The sequence below is a fragment of the Amborella trichopoda genome, chromosome 4 (genome assembly GCF_054954075.1).
Source record: "Amborella trichopoda isolate Santa Cruz 75 chromosome 4, AtrichopodaSantaCruz75HAP2 v2.0, whole genome shotgun sequence".
Taxonomy (NCBI): Eukaryota; Viridiplantae; Streptophyta; class Magnoliopsida; order Amborellales; family Amborellaceae; genus Amborella; species Amborella trichopoda.
In genome coordinates, this window is record NC_142339.1 from 47,635,108 (window position 1) to 47,653,091 (window position 17,984).

The 17,984-nt window shown below is 37.8% G+C and overlaps 1 protein-coding gene across 2 annotated transcripts; it reads left to right on the forward strand.

Moving 5' to 3' along the window:
• The first annotated feature begins 968 nt into the window (after positions 1 to 968).
• FAB1C (FORMS APLOID AND BINUCLEATE CELLS 1C) lies at positions 969 to 17,527 on the forward strand. 2 transcript variants are annotated; one of them, XM_011623877.3, is made up of 11 exons: positions 969 to 2,530; positions 3,108 to 3,908; positions 4,005 to 4,158; positions 4,254 to 4,598; positions 8,834 to 9,523; positions 10,139 to 10,470; positions 10,567 to 10,693; positions 10,815 to 10,985; positions 11,104 to 12,702; positions 14,383 to 14,646; positions 16,818 to 17,527. In XM_011623877.3, the coding sequence occupies exons 1-11, from the start codon at positions 1,968 to 1,970 to the stop codon at positions 17,070 to 17,072; spliced, it is 5,301 nt and encodes a 1,766-aa protein (XP_011622179.1). In that variant the 5' UTR covers positions 969 to 1,967; the 3' UTR covers positions 17,073 to 17,527. The 2 variants fall into 2 exon arrangements, with proteins under 2 accessions (XP_011622179.1, XP_088721516.1); XM_088865390.1 differs by lacking the exons at positions 969 to 2,530; positions 3,108 to 3,908; positions 4,005 to 4,158; positions 4,254 to 4,598 and adding an exon at positions 4,789 to 4,947.
• The last annotated feature ends 457 nt before the right edge of the window (positions 17,528 to 17,984 follow it).

The following is a 17,984-nucleotide window of genomic DNA, read 5'->3' on the forward strand; positions in this document are numbered from 1 at the left end:
AATCAAACTCGAGCAATTATAGGAGAACACCAGTGAAAACCTTTAATACAAAATCTTAGTAGTTGTTATACGCCAGATTCTCCACCTAAACATTCTAGAAGTAAACAAAGCCAGTGTTTCAAAAATCGAACCGGTTGGGTGAATTAGCCATTAAAAAATCCTACAAATCAGACAAATTCTTTGATATTACTTTAAAAATATATAAAAAATAAAATAAAAAAAGGTTAAAAATAATAGGTGGGAACTGGATGATTAGACCACTCCAGAGTCCTTGATAGACTTGCCTAGTTTCTTAAAGGAATCAAGCAAATCCATCCAGATTGAATCCCAGTTTCAACGTTTGATAGCCAACCGGTTTAGTAGGGAATGAACCCCGATCCAAATCAATGCTTCCTGATCAAGACCGCGGAATTTCTAAGTCTTTGGACCTCATTAGTTTTCTTGACTAACAATGGAGGAGAATGGGAAAGGGAAACGGGTTGTGGTGGTAGCACCTCCACACTGCAATCAGCACGTTGTGAATCCATTCTCACCGACACTACCCCACTAACACTTTAGAAAAATAACTCTTAAACTATTTGAAAAAATGGGTAGAGGCCTATCTTTCCCATTGAATTATATATATATATATATAGAAAAAGTTTATATAGAGCCTAGGCTCTAAACAATCAACTCATAGCCTACCTTAAAAATTTCACTAGAAGAGGATGTTTTGATGTCCAAATATCTTTAAATTGATTATCTTGACATCAAGATGCATGGATATTAAAAAAAATGAATTTCAAGTTTTAAAAATAGTGCACCTTGTAATGCATTTTTGGATTGTACCGTAAAGATTTTCAGTATTGAAATCACATTTCTCGATACTATTTGAAGGTAGCCTTTACTTTGATTGTTAGAGCCTCGGCTCTATACGAACCAGACCCCTTAGGTCATAGTAAAATGAGGAAGGGCGTTTTAGGGATTTCACGAGAATCTAGGGCGCCGAAGCGATTTTCAGGCAAAGATTGGGAGGTTTTGGATTAATGTCATCTCACTCTCTCTCTCTTCACACTGCTCCTACAAGGAAAGAGAGAGAAAGAGGGGTAAGCCCCCTGCAAAATAATAATAAGAATAATGGAAAACATTATTAGTATTCATCGGGGTGAGCTTTTTCAAGAAGTATGGGATCCTCAACACGCCCTAAAGCAATTCCCACCATTTTCGAGATGCAGAGAAAAGAGCCCCTCTCTCTCTTCATGCTCCTCCTCCTCCTCTTGATTCTCTCTCTATTCCATGGACTCCCAGATGAGTTGTCTCTCTCTTCTCTCTCATAGATGCGAAATCGCCATGTTTCTGATTCTTCTGAGCTTTTCTCTTTGTTCTTCTAATCAACTCTGAGATTTCTTCTCTGCTTTTTGGTGGGATTTTTTTGGTCTACTTATTCTTGTGCTGGGTTAATTTATTGATGATTTGGGGATTGGATAGTTGGGTTTTCTATTGTTTTCGTTTCTCTGAAAGTGTATATAGTGCTTGGACTCTGTGTTGACTTGCTTCCTTGAGATATTTTGGGTTTCTCAGGAAGATTGTAATTTCATTTGTTCTTGAAACTTTATACCCCATTTTGATCTAAAAAACTCTGGGTTTTTTTTCAGTGTTGTTTCTGTTGTTATATGTAGCTTTCGCGTTTTCTTTGTTATTCTCCTCATTGTATCATTTACTTCTCATACTTTGTGGATCTGAGCTTTAGTATTCTTTTTGCTTCTGTCATAGTTGTTCTCATATGTATCAACTGGGTTTGCTTTGTTGTTACCCTAATCTTTGAATTACAGTTCACAAACAGTCCTATAACCCCCAATCATTTTTATCTTGGGTGGGAGTGCTTTGGAGGAATATTTCAAATTCCCTTTCATTTTATTACCTTCTTTCTTAATTTTACAGTAATTTAAGGACTGATTTTCAGTCAGATCAATAGGCGCCTGCTTCTTATGAGCGAGGCAAATTGGTCTATGGGAATAATTGACAATTCGTTCTCTGATCTTATAGAAAGAGTGACAGATTGGATCCCCTGGAGTAGTGATCTTTATAGTGTTTCTAGGGAATTTTCAATGCCAAATGAGGATTATATGAACTGTAGTGAATTGGAGGGTATGAGAATTAGCCCTGAAGATGCAGAGAGGATTAGGGCATGTAACTTTTGTAGTCAGTCTCTAGATTATGCAGAGAAACACCACCCTATGGCTTCTGGGCAGAATAATCTGCCCCCTTTGGTGAGTTTGGATGGTGATAATTTTGATAGTTCTTCTGCTAATTGTGGTTCTGATGAGAACTTGGTGTTTGGTCAAAGTGGATCATCTTCTGGTGGTTCTGATGAGAACTTGGTGTTTGGTCGAAATGGGTCTGGCCAAAAGATTGTGGATGCCTCCTCTGTTGATGGCTTTGATCGGTTTCTTGAAGGGAAGTGTGATTCTCCTCAATCAGGGCTTGGGAGTAGTGTCATTTCGGCTTCGAACCGTTTGTCTCGGCTCTCCATTGGCTGCCGTTCTAGTAGGTAAGTAATGAGATGATTACTATGTAAACTAGATTATGCAGAGTTTTTATAGTTATGGAAAATTTCAAAGAGCATCACCAAATCTGGGTATGCTATTTGTCAAAAAAACTGTGCAAGACACTCAAGAAGTATACTAAATTTCAAAAAATTAGATTCAGTTTCAAACTTTTGATGGAAGCCACCATTTATTTTGAGACTTATTGTTAAATTTCAGGGGAAATTGTTAAAATATTATCATTAATAGGATCTAGGGTAATTTATTTGTTTTATCTCTTTTAGCCTTTGAGTAGTAGAATGCAACAGTGCTCCAATAACCTCCAGTTGATGTGACCATAGTTATTAAGTTCTACACACATCCATGCTTTTAACTACACGCACACCCTGACACCCATTCATGAATCATAATATCTATCACTATAAATCCTCCTGCAAATTTGTTGTTGTTGTATAATTAATCAAACAGGAAGGTGTTTATCTGTTGCTGCATGGTTTTCTGAATGGGAATCATTTTCTTTGATTGCATGCTTTATGTTTGAATAAGCTCAAATGAGTATTTTTCCGTCTTAAATGTTTGCAGAAGTGACTGGGATGAAGAATGTTATTTTAAGGATGGGGAGGCAACCAAGAAGAGTCACTTGAGCCCATCAAATGAATGCTGCCAAGAATTTTCTGATATAGATGGCGAAAGTACGTTTGTCAGACACGAGTTGTACAACTTCAAGTCAGGAGCATCTAGTCCTTGGAACAGCCCCACTATAATTAGTAGTCCTGATGGAGCTGAATCTTCTGTGAAAAATGACCAAGGCGGGACCGCAAGGTCACAAAATGATGCTCTTATGGAGCGAGATATGTTTAGGAGGAGTGAGACAGAGACTGAAGATCTTGATGATTGCACTGATGCATCCCCTGTTTATCGGCATGAATCTCAAAAGGAAGGTCACCAACCTTTGGATTTTGAGAACAATGGCCTTATTTGGTTTCCTCCTCCCCCTGAGGATGAAGGGGATGAGGTTGAAAGCAGCATCTTTGAATATGATGATGAGGATGATGATGATGTGGGGGACATGGGATTGCGATTCTCGTCAAGTAGTTTCAGTGGCAATACTTTCCGAACCAAAGAGAAACCAAGTGAAGAGCTCCAAGAACCACTTAGAGCAGTCGTTCATGGACACTATAGGGCTCTTGTAGCACAATTGTTAAGGGGAGATGGGATTTTTGTGGGGAATGAGGATGACAAAGAGAGTTGGCTAGAGATACTTACTGCACTAGCATGGCAAGCTGCCAATTTTGTGAAACCAGACACTAAGAGGGGAGGAAGCATGGATCCTGGTGGGTATGTGAAAATCAAGTGCATAGCATGCGGGAAGCCCAGTGAAAGGTATGGGGTTGAATGATTTTTGGCAACAGCATTTGTAGGTGGTCCTTTTTCTTTGCATATGTAAAAAACTAAAGTCATGGAAATTTGTTTTGGCAGCACTTTCATTAAGGGGGTTGTTTGCACAAAGAATATAAAGCACAAGCGAATGACATCGCAATACAAGAATCCTAGGTTACTTCTCTTGGGTGGAGCATTGGAGTATCAAAGAGTTGCAAATCAGTTAGCTTCTTTCGATGCCTTACTGCAGCAGGTGAAGTTCTTGAATGTTTATGTTATTTGCTTTTTCTCTCCTTACAGTTTTACCAATATGGTTACTATTTGTGCCTTCACTTATGGTTTTGGCAGGAGATAGATCATCTCAAGATGGTTGTTGCAAAGATCGAGGCGCATCGGCCAAATGTGCTATTGGTAGAGAAAAGTGTATCACACTATGCCCAAGAATTCTTGTTGGCCAAGGAGATATCTCTAGTGTTAAATGTTAAAAGGCCTCTATTGGAGCGAATAGCCAGGTGTAGTGGTGCTCAGATTGTTCCTTCTATTGATAATCTTACTTCCCCAAAGTTGGGTCAGTGTGAAAATTTTCGGTTGGAAAGATTTGTGGAAGAAGATCGTGTTGCTGGTCAGCCCACCAAGAGATCCAGTAAAACTTTAATGTTTTTTGAGCGATGTCCCAGGCGTTTAGGATGCACGGTAATATTTCCACAACTTTGGAGTGCCAATGTAATTGTGATTCATGAAGTGTCTTGCAGAAATTGTCAGTATTATGTTGGTACCCATGATCTGTTGCTATGCATGCCTGTATGCTTCCGTTTGTGGATCTGAAATTAATGCATGTTATATGACTGGCCCTCTACCTGCTTTGAAGGTATGTGACATCAACTTTGGAGTGCCAATGTAATTGTGATTCAGGAAGTGTCTTGTAGAAATTGTCAGTATTATGTTGGTACCCATGATCTGTTGCTATTCATACCTGGATGCTTCCGTTTGTGGATCTGAAATTAATGCATGTTATATGACTGGCCCTCTACCTGCTTTGAAGGTATGTGACATCTCCAGTATTTTACTTGCTTGCATCCGAATATTTACCCAGGATGGCTTACTTGGGGACTTAAATGTTTTTCTGGTTGGTGGCTCTAAATTAAACTTTCTTTGAACATTAATCATGACTGACTAATAAAGTCTTGAAGTTAAACTGCAAGGCACAATGTTTTGTTCTGCTTGTGAATTGTTTGGAATCTCATGGACTAAGATACTGCAAAATTTCACTTTGTTTGTTACATTGAAATCATGACTCAATTTCATGTTTACATGTTCTGGGCTCAAAAGAATGGAATTACCGTGAATTGGGAGAGTTGAATTAGTTTTCTTAGTTTATGGATAAAGCTCTTGCATTTTCACTGCAGTTTTCTTAGTTCTTCGTGTCAAATCTACGTATGGCATATTGTTACTTTTGATTTGTGCATAGTATCCATAAAAGGTGGAATAGGAATTTCCATTTAACACTTCAGAAGTGAAAGTGTTAAGAAGCTTCTTAGAATTTCTGGAAACTACAGTGAAATCCACGGGGGAACAAAATTATCAGGAAACAGGAAAAGAGAGGCCATGTCTCATTCTATGGTATTCATGTTTCCTAATGAATGGGAAATGTGTTCTACACGGAGTTTTTAAACTCATTTATTCGACCCAGGACTCACCTGAGTTGAATTACCTTGGCACCTCAGCTAGTGTGTTGCCTTATGATGAAACTCGCGTAAGTCAAACCTTTTTAGAATGTTCTATCAATAGACTTGGCTGAGTCTTAATAAGACTAGCTCGTGTTGAGTCCGTAACTCAATATTGAGCCTGGTATGCCCTTAGCTGAGTCAGACTTTTAAAACACTGGTTCTAAATTTAAGAGAAATAGGAATTATATAGGAAAATCCATGTGCTCATGAAATTCTTATTTGCCATTTTAAATTAGTTTCTGTGCTCTCTTTCCCCTTGATCATCAGTAATGGCGAAATTACTTAAGAGTAATTTTAGTGAAGTTCTTTTTTTCTGCTTCTTGTCCTTGATCTTTGTTAGAAGTTGCCAAACCATTTGAAACTGTCAAATATACCATTAGTTTTCTTTATGATAAATTTGGCTTTCTTAAATGTAATGTGTATATTTTTGCTGTTTCTCTTAATCATGAAAAAATCATAATGTTTAAATTGATTAATGCAGTTTATAGGTTTGAGGTTCTCCTTCTTTTGTTTCATTGTTCCTTTAATTTCGTTGTAAATTTCACGCTTCAATTTACTTGTAAAATAAATTTATTCTTTTTTATTTTATTTTTTCCATTTAAAAAATTTTAAATTTTCCTCAATATTTCTTAATAAAGTATTATTGAATTTTCTTCTTGTTTTGTGCAATAGATTCCACAAATGACATCCAGCCTGCAGACACACCCAGTGTCATATGTTTATGTTTTATTACATCCCTAACTGTTGAAAAAATGATTTAAATATGGGGTATCTATTCTTGATTCTTATGATCTTCATAGTGTTGATCTATTGGCAATAGATAGTAGAACCAAAATAATCATATAGACTGGTAATTGTAGAAACGGAAATGTGTAAGAGCCGTACTAAGCAGGAGCTCAAGCAGCTGTAGATGCTACTTCTTGGATTTCGTAGGACATGCCTGGATATGAAATCTGTGCTTATATTTTTTAGTAGGGTTTTCAGGCCTATAATGCTTGTACATGATACAGCTGTGACATTGATATTTTTTGGTGATTTCACTTTTTTCTTTGAAGTTTTGGACATGGATTTTTTAGCTCGATTCCTAGAATGTGTCATAGTTCCACATGGCAAATTTTTGTGTTTGATATGGGAGTTGACTTCTTCAAACCATCCATGCATGTGTATAATACTCTCTCTCTCTCTCTCTCTCTCTCTCTCTCTCTCTCTCTCTCTCTCTCTCTCTCTTTTCCCCTATTATGTTCATGTTTGTCTTCATAAACATTCACATGCATTCATTTATACATGCTATTCATGTGTGTACGTCATTGACTCTTCCTAATCGTGAGAGATGTTGAGTAACTTGAGTTTGATGAGACTACTCCTCCTCAGATGCAATATGGGGAAGATAAGTTCAATTTAAGATCTTCTGGCATCCTGTCTTTCATTTTTGAGTTGTTGAGTGCCTTGCCATCTTCTAGCTGATTCTTTTCCCTAAAAGAGATGGGTTCAATGGAATCCTCATGCCACAAAATATATGCCCAAATTGTGGCCTAGTGCTAACTAATTGGAAGGTTCAAGAAAATCAGGAAGATGAAATAAATGCATAAGAAAATCACAAGAATGGTGTAATAAAAGATGAGAATAATGCTCATTGAATAGCCATTACTTGATTAACAATAGTTGTCAATGAGTTATTTGGAAAGTGGTCCAATGGAACAGTAAATCTTGTGCCTTTCTCCTTTACCTTTATGAAAGTGAGACTCATAAAGGTCAGGGAAAAACAACCACCCAAAAGAAGGGTGTAATAATAGTGCGATGTATGATCACCTGTGAGTCCTCGAGGATGGGAAGCACAGGGATGATTCTAGTGTGAAAGTAACTCTGTCTGTGTATCCCTTGATAATGAAGGATGCATTTGTGATGCATTTTCTTGGGCTTGAACAAAGGATGAATTCCTACTTACGGAAAATACGCATTTGACCATTATGTGATGTTTCTTTCTTGAAACTCCAGTATATGCAATTATGTATCCATGGGGAATGGTCAAAGTTACTAATTCATGTATTCTCCCCCTCGGAGCCATTGATCGGACAAGGTGACTTGCCAAATGTTAAATGGGGAACCATTGTTTCAATGTAGCCTTGGAGTCCAGCAGATGTTCTTGAGGTGATTTCATGGATGTCTTCCTCATTAAAACTCTCTTGCGCATGTTCTGAGGAAGCTAACGATGTCACTGATTAACTTCCATGATCTTTGCCATGGTTGTTATGAAGCCTATTGCTTTGGATTTTGTTTCCTGCCTTGTTGGAAACAGTATTATGCTAATTTGAACGCTGTCCCTATTTCAATAAAGTTAATCAATAGTATTCTTTCAATAGAAAATCAGTATGCTCTGTAAGTTCAAATTGAAGTTTTGGACAAGTTTGTTAAAGGTCATAGGAACATCTATTGTAAAAATTAGGTACCATATGTGAATAAGCTAAGGAAAAAGTTTGTATAGCGTGTCAGCTTTATACTGTAGAAGTAAGTGCACCTAGAAAATCTACCCAAATAGTTTGGTCCGACATCAAAAGATCCTAGAATTAAATCATCTTGACCTCAAGAAATATGTATATGTATAAAAAAGGATTTAAAGTACTAAAAGTAGTGCATCTTGTAATACATCATTTAGACCGTCCATCTCAAAATTTTTATGAGTGTATAGATCTGCTTGATCTATACCTTTTTTTTTAGCTTAATTTCATAATTAAGGGTGAAAATAGATTTTTCAGATTAAGGGTTCTCGGCACCGAAACTGCATATTTTACCAATGTGGACCTAGTGGAATTTTACTGGGTTGACACCTTATATAAATCACATGCATAAAATAAACCTAGTGGAATTTTACTGGCTTCATTGGACGAAGTCCTTGATCATACTTGTGAATCTCAGATCTCTTTAACTTTTTGGGATTTGTGATGCTGCGGCATTTGATATCAATAAAATTGCAATATATCATAGGCTTAGTTGTTACATGATAGTTACCGGTGAGGATGGATATAGTGCTCCAACGAAAGAATAATCCAACTGTAATTCATCATCATCCAAGCCATATCCCAATTATTTGGGGTTGGCTAATAATCCAACTGTAATTGCCTATGCTAAACCTTTCTATTAGATATTGTAGATTTGATTGTCTGTAGTTGATGACATTGTTTCTTCCATTAAAAAATGTTACAGGTCCTTCTGAGGGGGGGTTCTCAGGAAGAACTAAAGAAGGTGAAAAAAGTGCTTCAATATGCAGTCTTTGCAGCCTATCACCTGTCGCTTGAAACCTCTTTCCTTGCAGATGAGGGTGCAACTATTCCAAAACTTCCTTTCCAATCTCCAATTGCTATCCCAGAAAAGCTGAGCAACATAGATAAATCTGTTTCATATGTTCTTAGTTCTGCAACCCCTTTTGTTTGTGAGGCAGTGATGGGAAAATATGAGGTCCTCAGTGGACACACTGATCTAGTGATGTCCCATCCTGAATCTCCAGTGTGCCATTCAGCTCAAGTTGAGAGGAGTCCAAGTCCTAATTTTGATTTTGATGGAAATGAGTCAGGAAGTGAACTTGTGCATTCTGGTCCTTTGTGTACTTCTCCCAAGGTTTTAGACTTTGCAAGAGTTCATCCATGTGATATTCCGAATGATGCAGATATAGGATCATCACATGACGATTTGGAGGGTTCTTTGTTAGACCAAGAGATCTCCACTGAGTATTTCCCAACTTCTCGCAACACTCATCAGAGTATCTTGGTCTCATTGTCAAGCCGTTGTGTATTAAAGGGAACAGTATGTGAACGGTCTCAGCTTTTCCGAATCAAGTTTTATGGAAGCTTTGATAAGCCATTGGGGAGGTACCTCCGTGATGATTTGTTTGATCAGGTATCATTCTATGGGAAAGTATGGTGTAATCCGTTTGATTCTGGAAAACCTGTCATCAGCGTCCATGGAAATGACAGATGGTCTGAAGAGAATTGGACCTACCAGCAAAAGAAATTACCCATATAATGGTCCCAGACTCTTTGTCTCTACCTGTCATTTCATTGGAGAGCAATCCGATGGACTGTGTTTTTGTCATGGTCCGTTGGATTATATGATACTTCTCTTTTTTCACCTCTCATTCTTCTTTTCCTTTTTGGGTGTAATTGATCACTGCTTGCTTGGGGACTGAAGTGGTTCTGCTGTGTTATTTATTCTGATTTATCATTGAAAGTAGACGATTCATATAGCTGTGTTCTACTATGGACAGGTGGGGCATCCACCATCCATTTTTAAGATGGACGGTGGAGAAGCCGAGAATTACACCTAAGTGTGTGAAATATCTGAACTATGGTTCATCTTCATCCACTATCATGATAATCTACAGTGTTCATACCTAGGTGTTTCACAGTATTCACATGATGTGCATGCTGTAGTTCCCCATCTCTTCTCTTTAATCTAGTAGTGTTTTATTTTTCATATTTTGGGGATATTGAGATCACTCTATTTGTGTATCAGTCTTCATGCTGCCGATCTTGTAACGAACCAGCTGATGCTCATATTCGCTGTTATACCCACCAGCAAGGAAGTCTCACAATATGTGTCAAGCATTTGCCCTCTTTGAAGCTCCCTGGAGAGCGTGATGGGAAAATATGGATGTGGCATCGGTGCCTCAAATGTGCACACAAAGATGGTGTTCCTCAAGCAACAAGAAGAGTGGTTATGTCTGATGCTGCATGGGGTTTGTCTTTTGGGAAATTCTTGGAGCTTAGCTTTTCAAATCATGCTGCCGCTAATCGCATTGCAAGTTGTGGTCATTCCTTACAGAGGGATTGCCTCAGGTTTTATGGGTGAGTTGTGCCATTCTTTGCAGTTTGAGGCTTTCATTTGTGTTGGTGATTTCTTCCTCATTTTGTAATGGAAGATCTGGTCCTTATCTTATACAGGTTTGGGAGCATGGTTGCATTTTTTCGTTATTCTCCAATTGATATTCTTTCTGTCCATCTACCACCTTCTGTGCTGGAATTCAACAGTGTGGTTAGACAGGACTGGGCCAAAAAGGAGGCTGCAGAGGTACGCTGATAGGATATATTAGCTACATAATTGGGACCTTTGGGGTGACTCGTGATTGTTCTTGATTTATAACTTCGTTTAGAGTTGGAGCAGTAACCTCTCTCTCTCTATATATATACAGGTTATAGATAAAATTGAATTCCTTTATGAAGAAGTTTCTGATGCTCTCGATGGCATGGAGAAGGAATTTGCTGCTTTTGAAAGTGGGTATGAATCTACCAAGGTAATGGAGTTCTATAATTATATAGATGAGTTGAAAGATTTGCTGATAAAGGAAAGGGGCGAATACATGGTAAGGCTCATATAATCTATTTTATGCATAATAATTTGATTTTCGACATGTTTGTACATTTCATATTTTGATATGCAAACATCTATAAAAGTCTGACAGTTAATTTACACTTTAACAGGCATTCTTATATAAGGGAGCAGTCGAGATCTGTAAAACTATGCAGCCAGTTCCAGAGGTTTTGGAGCTCAATCATCTGAGGCGTTGTCTTCTGATCGATTCTTACATGTGGGACCGTCGGATCTGTCTCTTGCACTCTTTATCTGTGAAAAGTAAGTCTGGGTCTGCTTCAAGTCTCAATGGAAATACCAGTGAGACAAGGTTAAAAGATACAGTGGAAACGGAGGTGCCTTGTAGAGATAACAAGCCTGGTATTTCATCAGAAGTAAGTAGTCCAAAGATTTCAAACGCATTGGAGAAGCCTAAAGATAACTTGCTACTTCCAAAACCATCTGAGGAGATGAAGGACTTGATTAACACAGTTGGATCACTGCCAACTTCTAGGGATACTATGGGCACAGTGGATCTTAAGGGACCTTCTTATTGTTCCACTCAGATTGCAATATTGGACTCTAATTCAAGTCCAACAGGAACATTGGAAGGGAAGGGCATTGTTGTAAATACAACTTTGGAGCCCCTTTCATCATTTGCTTCGAATCTTTCTGATAAGATAGATTTGGCCTGGACTGGAGAAGGACAAATAGTTACCCAAGGAGCCTCAAATGGGCATGGAACTGGTCCTGCCACTCTTGGGCCCACGGTTGGGAAAGACCAAATTTCTCAGCGCAAAATCTTGTCGCCTGTAAGAGTTTATTCCTTTGACTCTGCACTAAAATTCCACCCTAGGAGTAAGAAAGGGCCCCTTCATAGTGCCTTGCATCTCTCTTCGACGAGGTCATTCCATTCTTCAGGGGATTTCAGGAGCTTGGTTTGGGAACCAATACCCAAAATCCTGAAATCTTTCTCGAGGGCATCCCCTGGTTCCTTGGAAGCCTTCCACAAATTTGATTTCCTGTTCAGTTATTCACCCTCTGTCATCTCTTCAATTTCACGAATTGTAACTGATGGAGCGAGATTGCTATTGCCTGCAACGAGTCGAAAAGATGTGGTTATTGCTGTTTATGATGGCGAACCCACGAGTGTTATAGCCTATGCGCTTTGTACAAAGGAATATGAGAACCAGTTATCCGATAAGCTTGATGAGATAGAAAGCTCTAAGGAAAGCCATATCGGTACCCATTCTTCTTTTGGGTCAGTTTGGCACTCTGATACCTCCCTTGACACCGATTTTGTTCACCCTAGAAGCTATGGGTCTGAGGAGATATCATCTTTGAAGGGGAGTCCAGTGTCTGATATGGGGAAATCTCCTCTTCATGTCAAGGTCACATTTGGTGATGATTCTTCACTTCCTTCTGGAAAGGCAAGGTTTTTGGTTACCTGTTATTTTGCAAGGCAGTTTGACGCTTTGAGGAGGAAATGCTGCGATAATGAGATGGATTTTTTGCGCTCTCTTAGTCGCAATAAGAGATGGAGTGCACAAGGTGGGAAGAGTAATGTTTATTTTGCAAAGACACTGGATGAGAGGTTTGTAATTAAGCAAGTCACAAAGACAGAGCTCGAGTCATTTGAAGAGTTCGCTCCTGAGTACTTCAAGTATCTCTCTGATGCTATAAGTACAGGCAGCCCGACTTGCTTGGCGAAGATCCTTGGTATCTATCAGGTTGGCATATTTATTTTCTTTCTCTTGGTCAATACTATGTCCATGCTTCTTTCTTTTGTGAAAGTAGATGATAATCCAATGGACTATGTAAACAGTTGTCCGTTGAGTTCATCAGTGTCCATTCATGTGTTGGACAGCGATGTAAAGTTGAACCACTATTTGGTCATGTCATATGCTCTAAAATGTTACAGTGGCAGCTCAGTTTTCTTCTTGTCGCACTTAGAAATGTACCGGCGCTTAGAAACGTATTGACACCCCTAGACACTGGGCCAACAAAGGGTTTGTACATCTCTGAAAAATTTAGAGCCAACATGCTGTCCCGATATGGTTATAAGATGTGTCGTAATAACAATTACGCTATATCCCAATTAATTTTGATAAACATGCTATTCACATTCATTGGTTTTGAACCCATGACCCTTTAATGGGATGTTAAAAGTAGTAGTTACCTTTTCCTCAAAAAAAAAGAAAAGAAAGAAAAAAACACTCCCTTCTATAGGGCATTGTATACAAAGAGACCATTGGCTTTTGTGAAAGGAGGTAACAATCATCCTTGTCCCTTAAATTTCAAAATGGGTGGTTGTACGAGTGTTGTTGAATAGACACAAAGTTCCAAAAAAACAATTCTCAGACTTCGTAACTCATCCCAAGCCATCCAATTTGACGTCTAGTGAGCAAATGTTTGTGAGCTCCATGTACAAAAGATAAATGGTCTCTTTATATAGACAATCTCCTTTTAAAGTATACATATATTTATTCATGCATTATTGTCATATACTAATATTGTCCCTCATGGATGTCACAAAAAATGTCGTCCCACAAGGACTCAAATGTTAATATAGCCACACACTCAAAAATAAAAATCTGATTCCTAAAGTTTAAACGCGTTTGTTTTCTAATTTTAGAAATGTAAACTGCCTTGGAAGAGATTTCAGCTTGCATCCTTCTAGGATAAATATAAAAGGTTCAATCGAAACAACTATAGAAAATGTTTAACTTGCAAATACATTATGCAAAGTATTATTATTAACAAGGTTTAAAAAGCATCATTTTGAAAAATAAAAGGACATATACATTTATTTTTATTTTTAGGTATAAAATAAATTTATTTTCTTAAATTTTGTCTTTGATTTTTTTAATTTCATTTATTGTTCTTTTGAACTCTTTATATGATTTATGCATAAAACAAGTTTATAAATAAAAAGGTTTATGGATGTGTCATAACCATATTGGTTTTTTAAGCCGAAGTACTAGACACCTGAAACACATGCTAAACACGACACCATTGATGGTGTCCATGCAACACTGATGCTCAAGGGTCTTACTTTATCACTATTACCATTGTTTGGTGGATCCACGTACTATGGTTTTCTAGAAGTCTGTTGGCATGTTGTGTGCTTTCTCTTTTTAGGTATCCCTTTTTCTTCCCTTTTCCTCTACATCACCCTCAATCATTTCACTGGATGGTGATGAACTCATTGCACTACATAGCAAAGTGGATGATTTTATATCTTCATTCTATGTTTTTTAATGTTTTTATTTATGGCCATTCCATCACTGTCCTTTGTTTCATTGGATGGTGGTGAACCCATCAGACTGTGGCTTTCTATGGTAAAGTGGACTACCATATACCTTCACTCTTTTTTATTATGTGGAATCATTTTCCATTATTGAGTGTAGGTAACAGTCAAGAATTTGAAGGGTGGTAAGGAATCGAGGATGGACTTGATGGTTATGGAGAATCTGTTTTATGGGAGGAATGTGTCAAGGGTTTATGATCTCAAGGGTTCTGCTCGTTCTCGTTACAATCCTGAGACAGGGAGCGGAAATGTCCTGCTAGATCAGAATCTGTTGGAGGTGCTCAGGACAAAGCCGATATTTTTGGGCAGCAAAGCCAAGCGCAACTTAGAAAGAGCGGTGTGGAATGATACATCGTTTCTTACTGTAATGTCCCACTTCTTATCTCTCTCACTTTATTTATTTATTTATTTTACTGGTAAAAAAGACAAGGTCAAGCATATTTCTTTGATTGTAGCCTAGTACCCACTTCATATGTGTGTTTGTCTTTATTGTTTATAGCATACTCCCATGGGAGCACACTATATAGCGAAAAGGTCATATGCTCTTGCTGCAGCACATTGTCTATTTACTTTAACCTCCTCAATCTAGCAAGCTACCTGAGGTAAAAATAAAGATGCGCACTCTATATGTCAAGATTGTACTGCATTAGACCATTTACTTTTAGCGCCAGGAGGTCACAATCTCCCCTAGCCATTAGATGCAAAATTCTATAACTTAACATGTGTAACAAAGTTCAAAAATTTTTATTTTGAACCTCAAGCCTAAGTCAGTCAATGGCACAAGCCCAGCTGCCCAATTTTACATCCAATGCCTACGGGGGATTGTGACCTTCTATAAATGGTTTTATTGTATACTTTTCCCTGTATGTGCCCAAAAAAGATAACATCCTAAGCTTAAACAAAGACTATCCAATTTTTGGATGGTTAGAACTAGGTGTTAAGGAACTCAAAATCCATTTTTGTTTTTTCATAAGATAGTCATTTGGTGACTCTAAAGTGGACACCAATGCTTTGAATTAATTTCTTTTTTGTTTTTTTTAATTACGTGAATCTGCCCCCTATTGCAAATTATTTTTGAGTAATTTTAGTTTGTAATATTTTCCAAGTTCAATTGTTTCTGGGAAATTTATCAAAATGCACGCGAGATCAACTACTTAACATTTTACCCATAACTTTTAATTTAATATGAAAATACCCATAAAAATACATATGTTCATGATTTAGGATAGTTGAAAAGGGGTAAACTGTGAAATCAATAAAAGATTAGGTGTATTTTGATAAATTTCCTAATCTGTTTCAAGAAAGTATAATCTGTTAATGGCCTGTGTGTGCTATAGTTAAATTTATTAAAAGTAGACTATCTCATGTAGGATTAATATATTCTGCATGATATTATTTTCTCATCTCTTTGTTCAAGTACCTTATATTATGTATAATATGATTTGGTTAATGTCTAGGTAGAGAGAGTTCTTTTTCATTCATTCTCTGCCCTAGACAAATAGTGCCGGATAGAATAAAGTTATGGAAAAAGTTATGTGGGGTTGCAACCTTAAAATGTAGAACTAAGGTGCACCTAAACAATCCATCATAAAATGTTGCGTTGATGTTGGAAAGCCCACAAACTGATCTTCACAGCATGGAGATGTATGAATATGAAAAGAAAAAAAGATTTCGAGTCCAAAAAATAGTGTATCTTGCAACACATTATCTGGACCGTCCATTTTCAAGATTTTCAAGTGTTTACAGATCTATTTGATTTGAACCATTTTTGGAGTTTTACGATTTTATAATTTATAGATGAAATGGATTCTCAAGCCATCCTAAGAATTTTTGACACCAAAATTATGTTTATGATAAAATTTGGAGGTCGCCTTAATTTGGTTGTTTAAGGTTGCAACCTTATACAAACCACGCCCTAAAGTTATATTGAGTAAATTACAAACAACTTTTAAAAGAGAGCTTAGAAAGTGTCATAAGTTTATCTCAGATATTTTATGCTAGACATACCAAATGACATATAACTCATTATCAGGATTAGTTTTATTGAAACAGCGAAATTGTCGGTACATCCTAACACCCCCTAAGTGCTGATGTGGACAATCATGAGGCATTTGACATTTCATTGGGATTGATGGCTTCATAATCCTAGGCCTTACTTTCTGAGTAACTGTAGTCATGGCCCCTGATAATTGACAATAGGGTGCTTGCCTAGAAACTATTTATAATCAGGGCTGGGGTTGTTGTAATTAAAATAATTATGCTTATGTGAACAGTCTTCACTATATACTAAACAAGGAATAAAGCTGTTGTTTTAGCAGTATTTAGATCTTGCTATTGAGCAAGTTATATAATTATCCTTCTTAAGCCTTCTTTTTTGGTGCCTGCTAACATAATTCATTTGTGTGTGTGGTCTAGTCACCTGACCTGCTAATCCTGTGTATTTTGTGGATTCGTATGTGTGTGTGTGTGTATAGAGAGAGAGGGAGAGGGAGAGGTGCTAAGCATCATTAACTAAATGCTGTTTGGGTTTGGCAGTCTGTAGATGTAATGGATTACTCATTGCTGGTTGGGGTCGATGAAGAGAGCAAGGAGCTGGTGATGGGGATCATTGATTTCATGAGGCAGTACACGTGGGACAAGCATTTCGAGACTTGGGTCAAGGCCTCCGGTATTCTTGGGGGTCCAAAAAATGCTGCTCCTACTGTAGTTTCTCCCGAGCAATACAAGAAGAGGTTTAGAAAGGCCATGTCGACCTACTTCCGCATGGTCCCTGATCAGTGGTCGCCTTAAAAACCTGGACATCAGTCTCCCTCCCCCGAAACTAACTACTTAGCTTTTTCTCTTTTCAACTCTCTCTCTCACACACCAGCTACTTGGTAGATAAAGCACTTTTGGAATTGTTCAGGTTCTTTGACAAATCTGTATAGTAGAGTGATGATGGGTTTTGCCACGATTGGTTAATAACAAGAGCTTGCAAAAGAAGTTCTGCAAGGAGCTCTTTTTATTTGGTGTATCTAGGCATGCCTATGTTGTAAGAGTATGGGTAGTGCTAATATGTTGCAAAGGTGGTCCGTTACGCACCCATTGTGTAAAACAGTTGATCTCTTGAGCATGCAATTGTATTTTGCCCTCTGCATTCAAGAGGGAGGGACCCCATTTTGTAACTTATTTTAAGTTGCAGGGTTGAAGCGCTATTTTTCTTCTCCAAGCAAGTAATCAATGGCATGAAGTTGGGCTTTTGTTGATTTTCGTTATGGATCGTGAACATGTATTTCCGTAGGCCCCATTTGAATTGGAGGATTCTTCAATGGTACCATGAAGTTTTATAAAATTTCTGGTATCTTTCCATTCAATGGCCAGTGGATTCCTTGATTCTATGTTGGTTTATTGAAGAAAGCTACATGACTTTTCTTCAATTTAAAACCCTCTTTTCTAACATGTTTCCTTTTTATGGTATGTTATTTGATTTTGAAATAACGGAAGAAACGTCTCTTTACACCATTCTGTCTCCTCTCTAGACCTTTTCAATCCATCCCACCACATCAATCTCTATCCCTTCTTTCCATGCCTTTTGCAGTCTCTCTCGTCCCATACCTCTACCCCTTTTTCCGTTCTCTCCCGTCTCTCCACGCCTTTCTCTATTTTATCCCTTCTCTGCAACTCAGGTCACCTATTTCCACGCTTTTCTTTACCTATCCTTTC

What these genes read in the sequence shown, in the direction of transcription:
- FAB1C (XM_011623877.3), top strand. Translation starts at nt 1,968, where the DNA reads ATGAGCGAGGCAAATTGGTCTATGGGAATAATTGACAATTCGTTCTCT. An exon ending in CCAGGCGTTTAGGATGCACG is followed by an intron (nt 4,599 to 8,833) that starts GTAATATTTCCA and finishes AAAATGTTACAG; the next exon opens with GTCCTTCTGAGGGGGGGTTC. An exon ending in AGATCCTTGGTATCTATCAG is followed by an intron (nt 12,703 to 14,382) that starts GTTGGCATATTT and finishes TATTGAGTGTAG; the next exon opens with GTAACAGTCAAGAATTTGAA.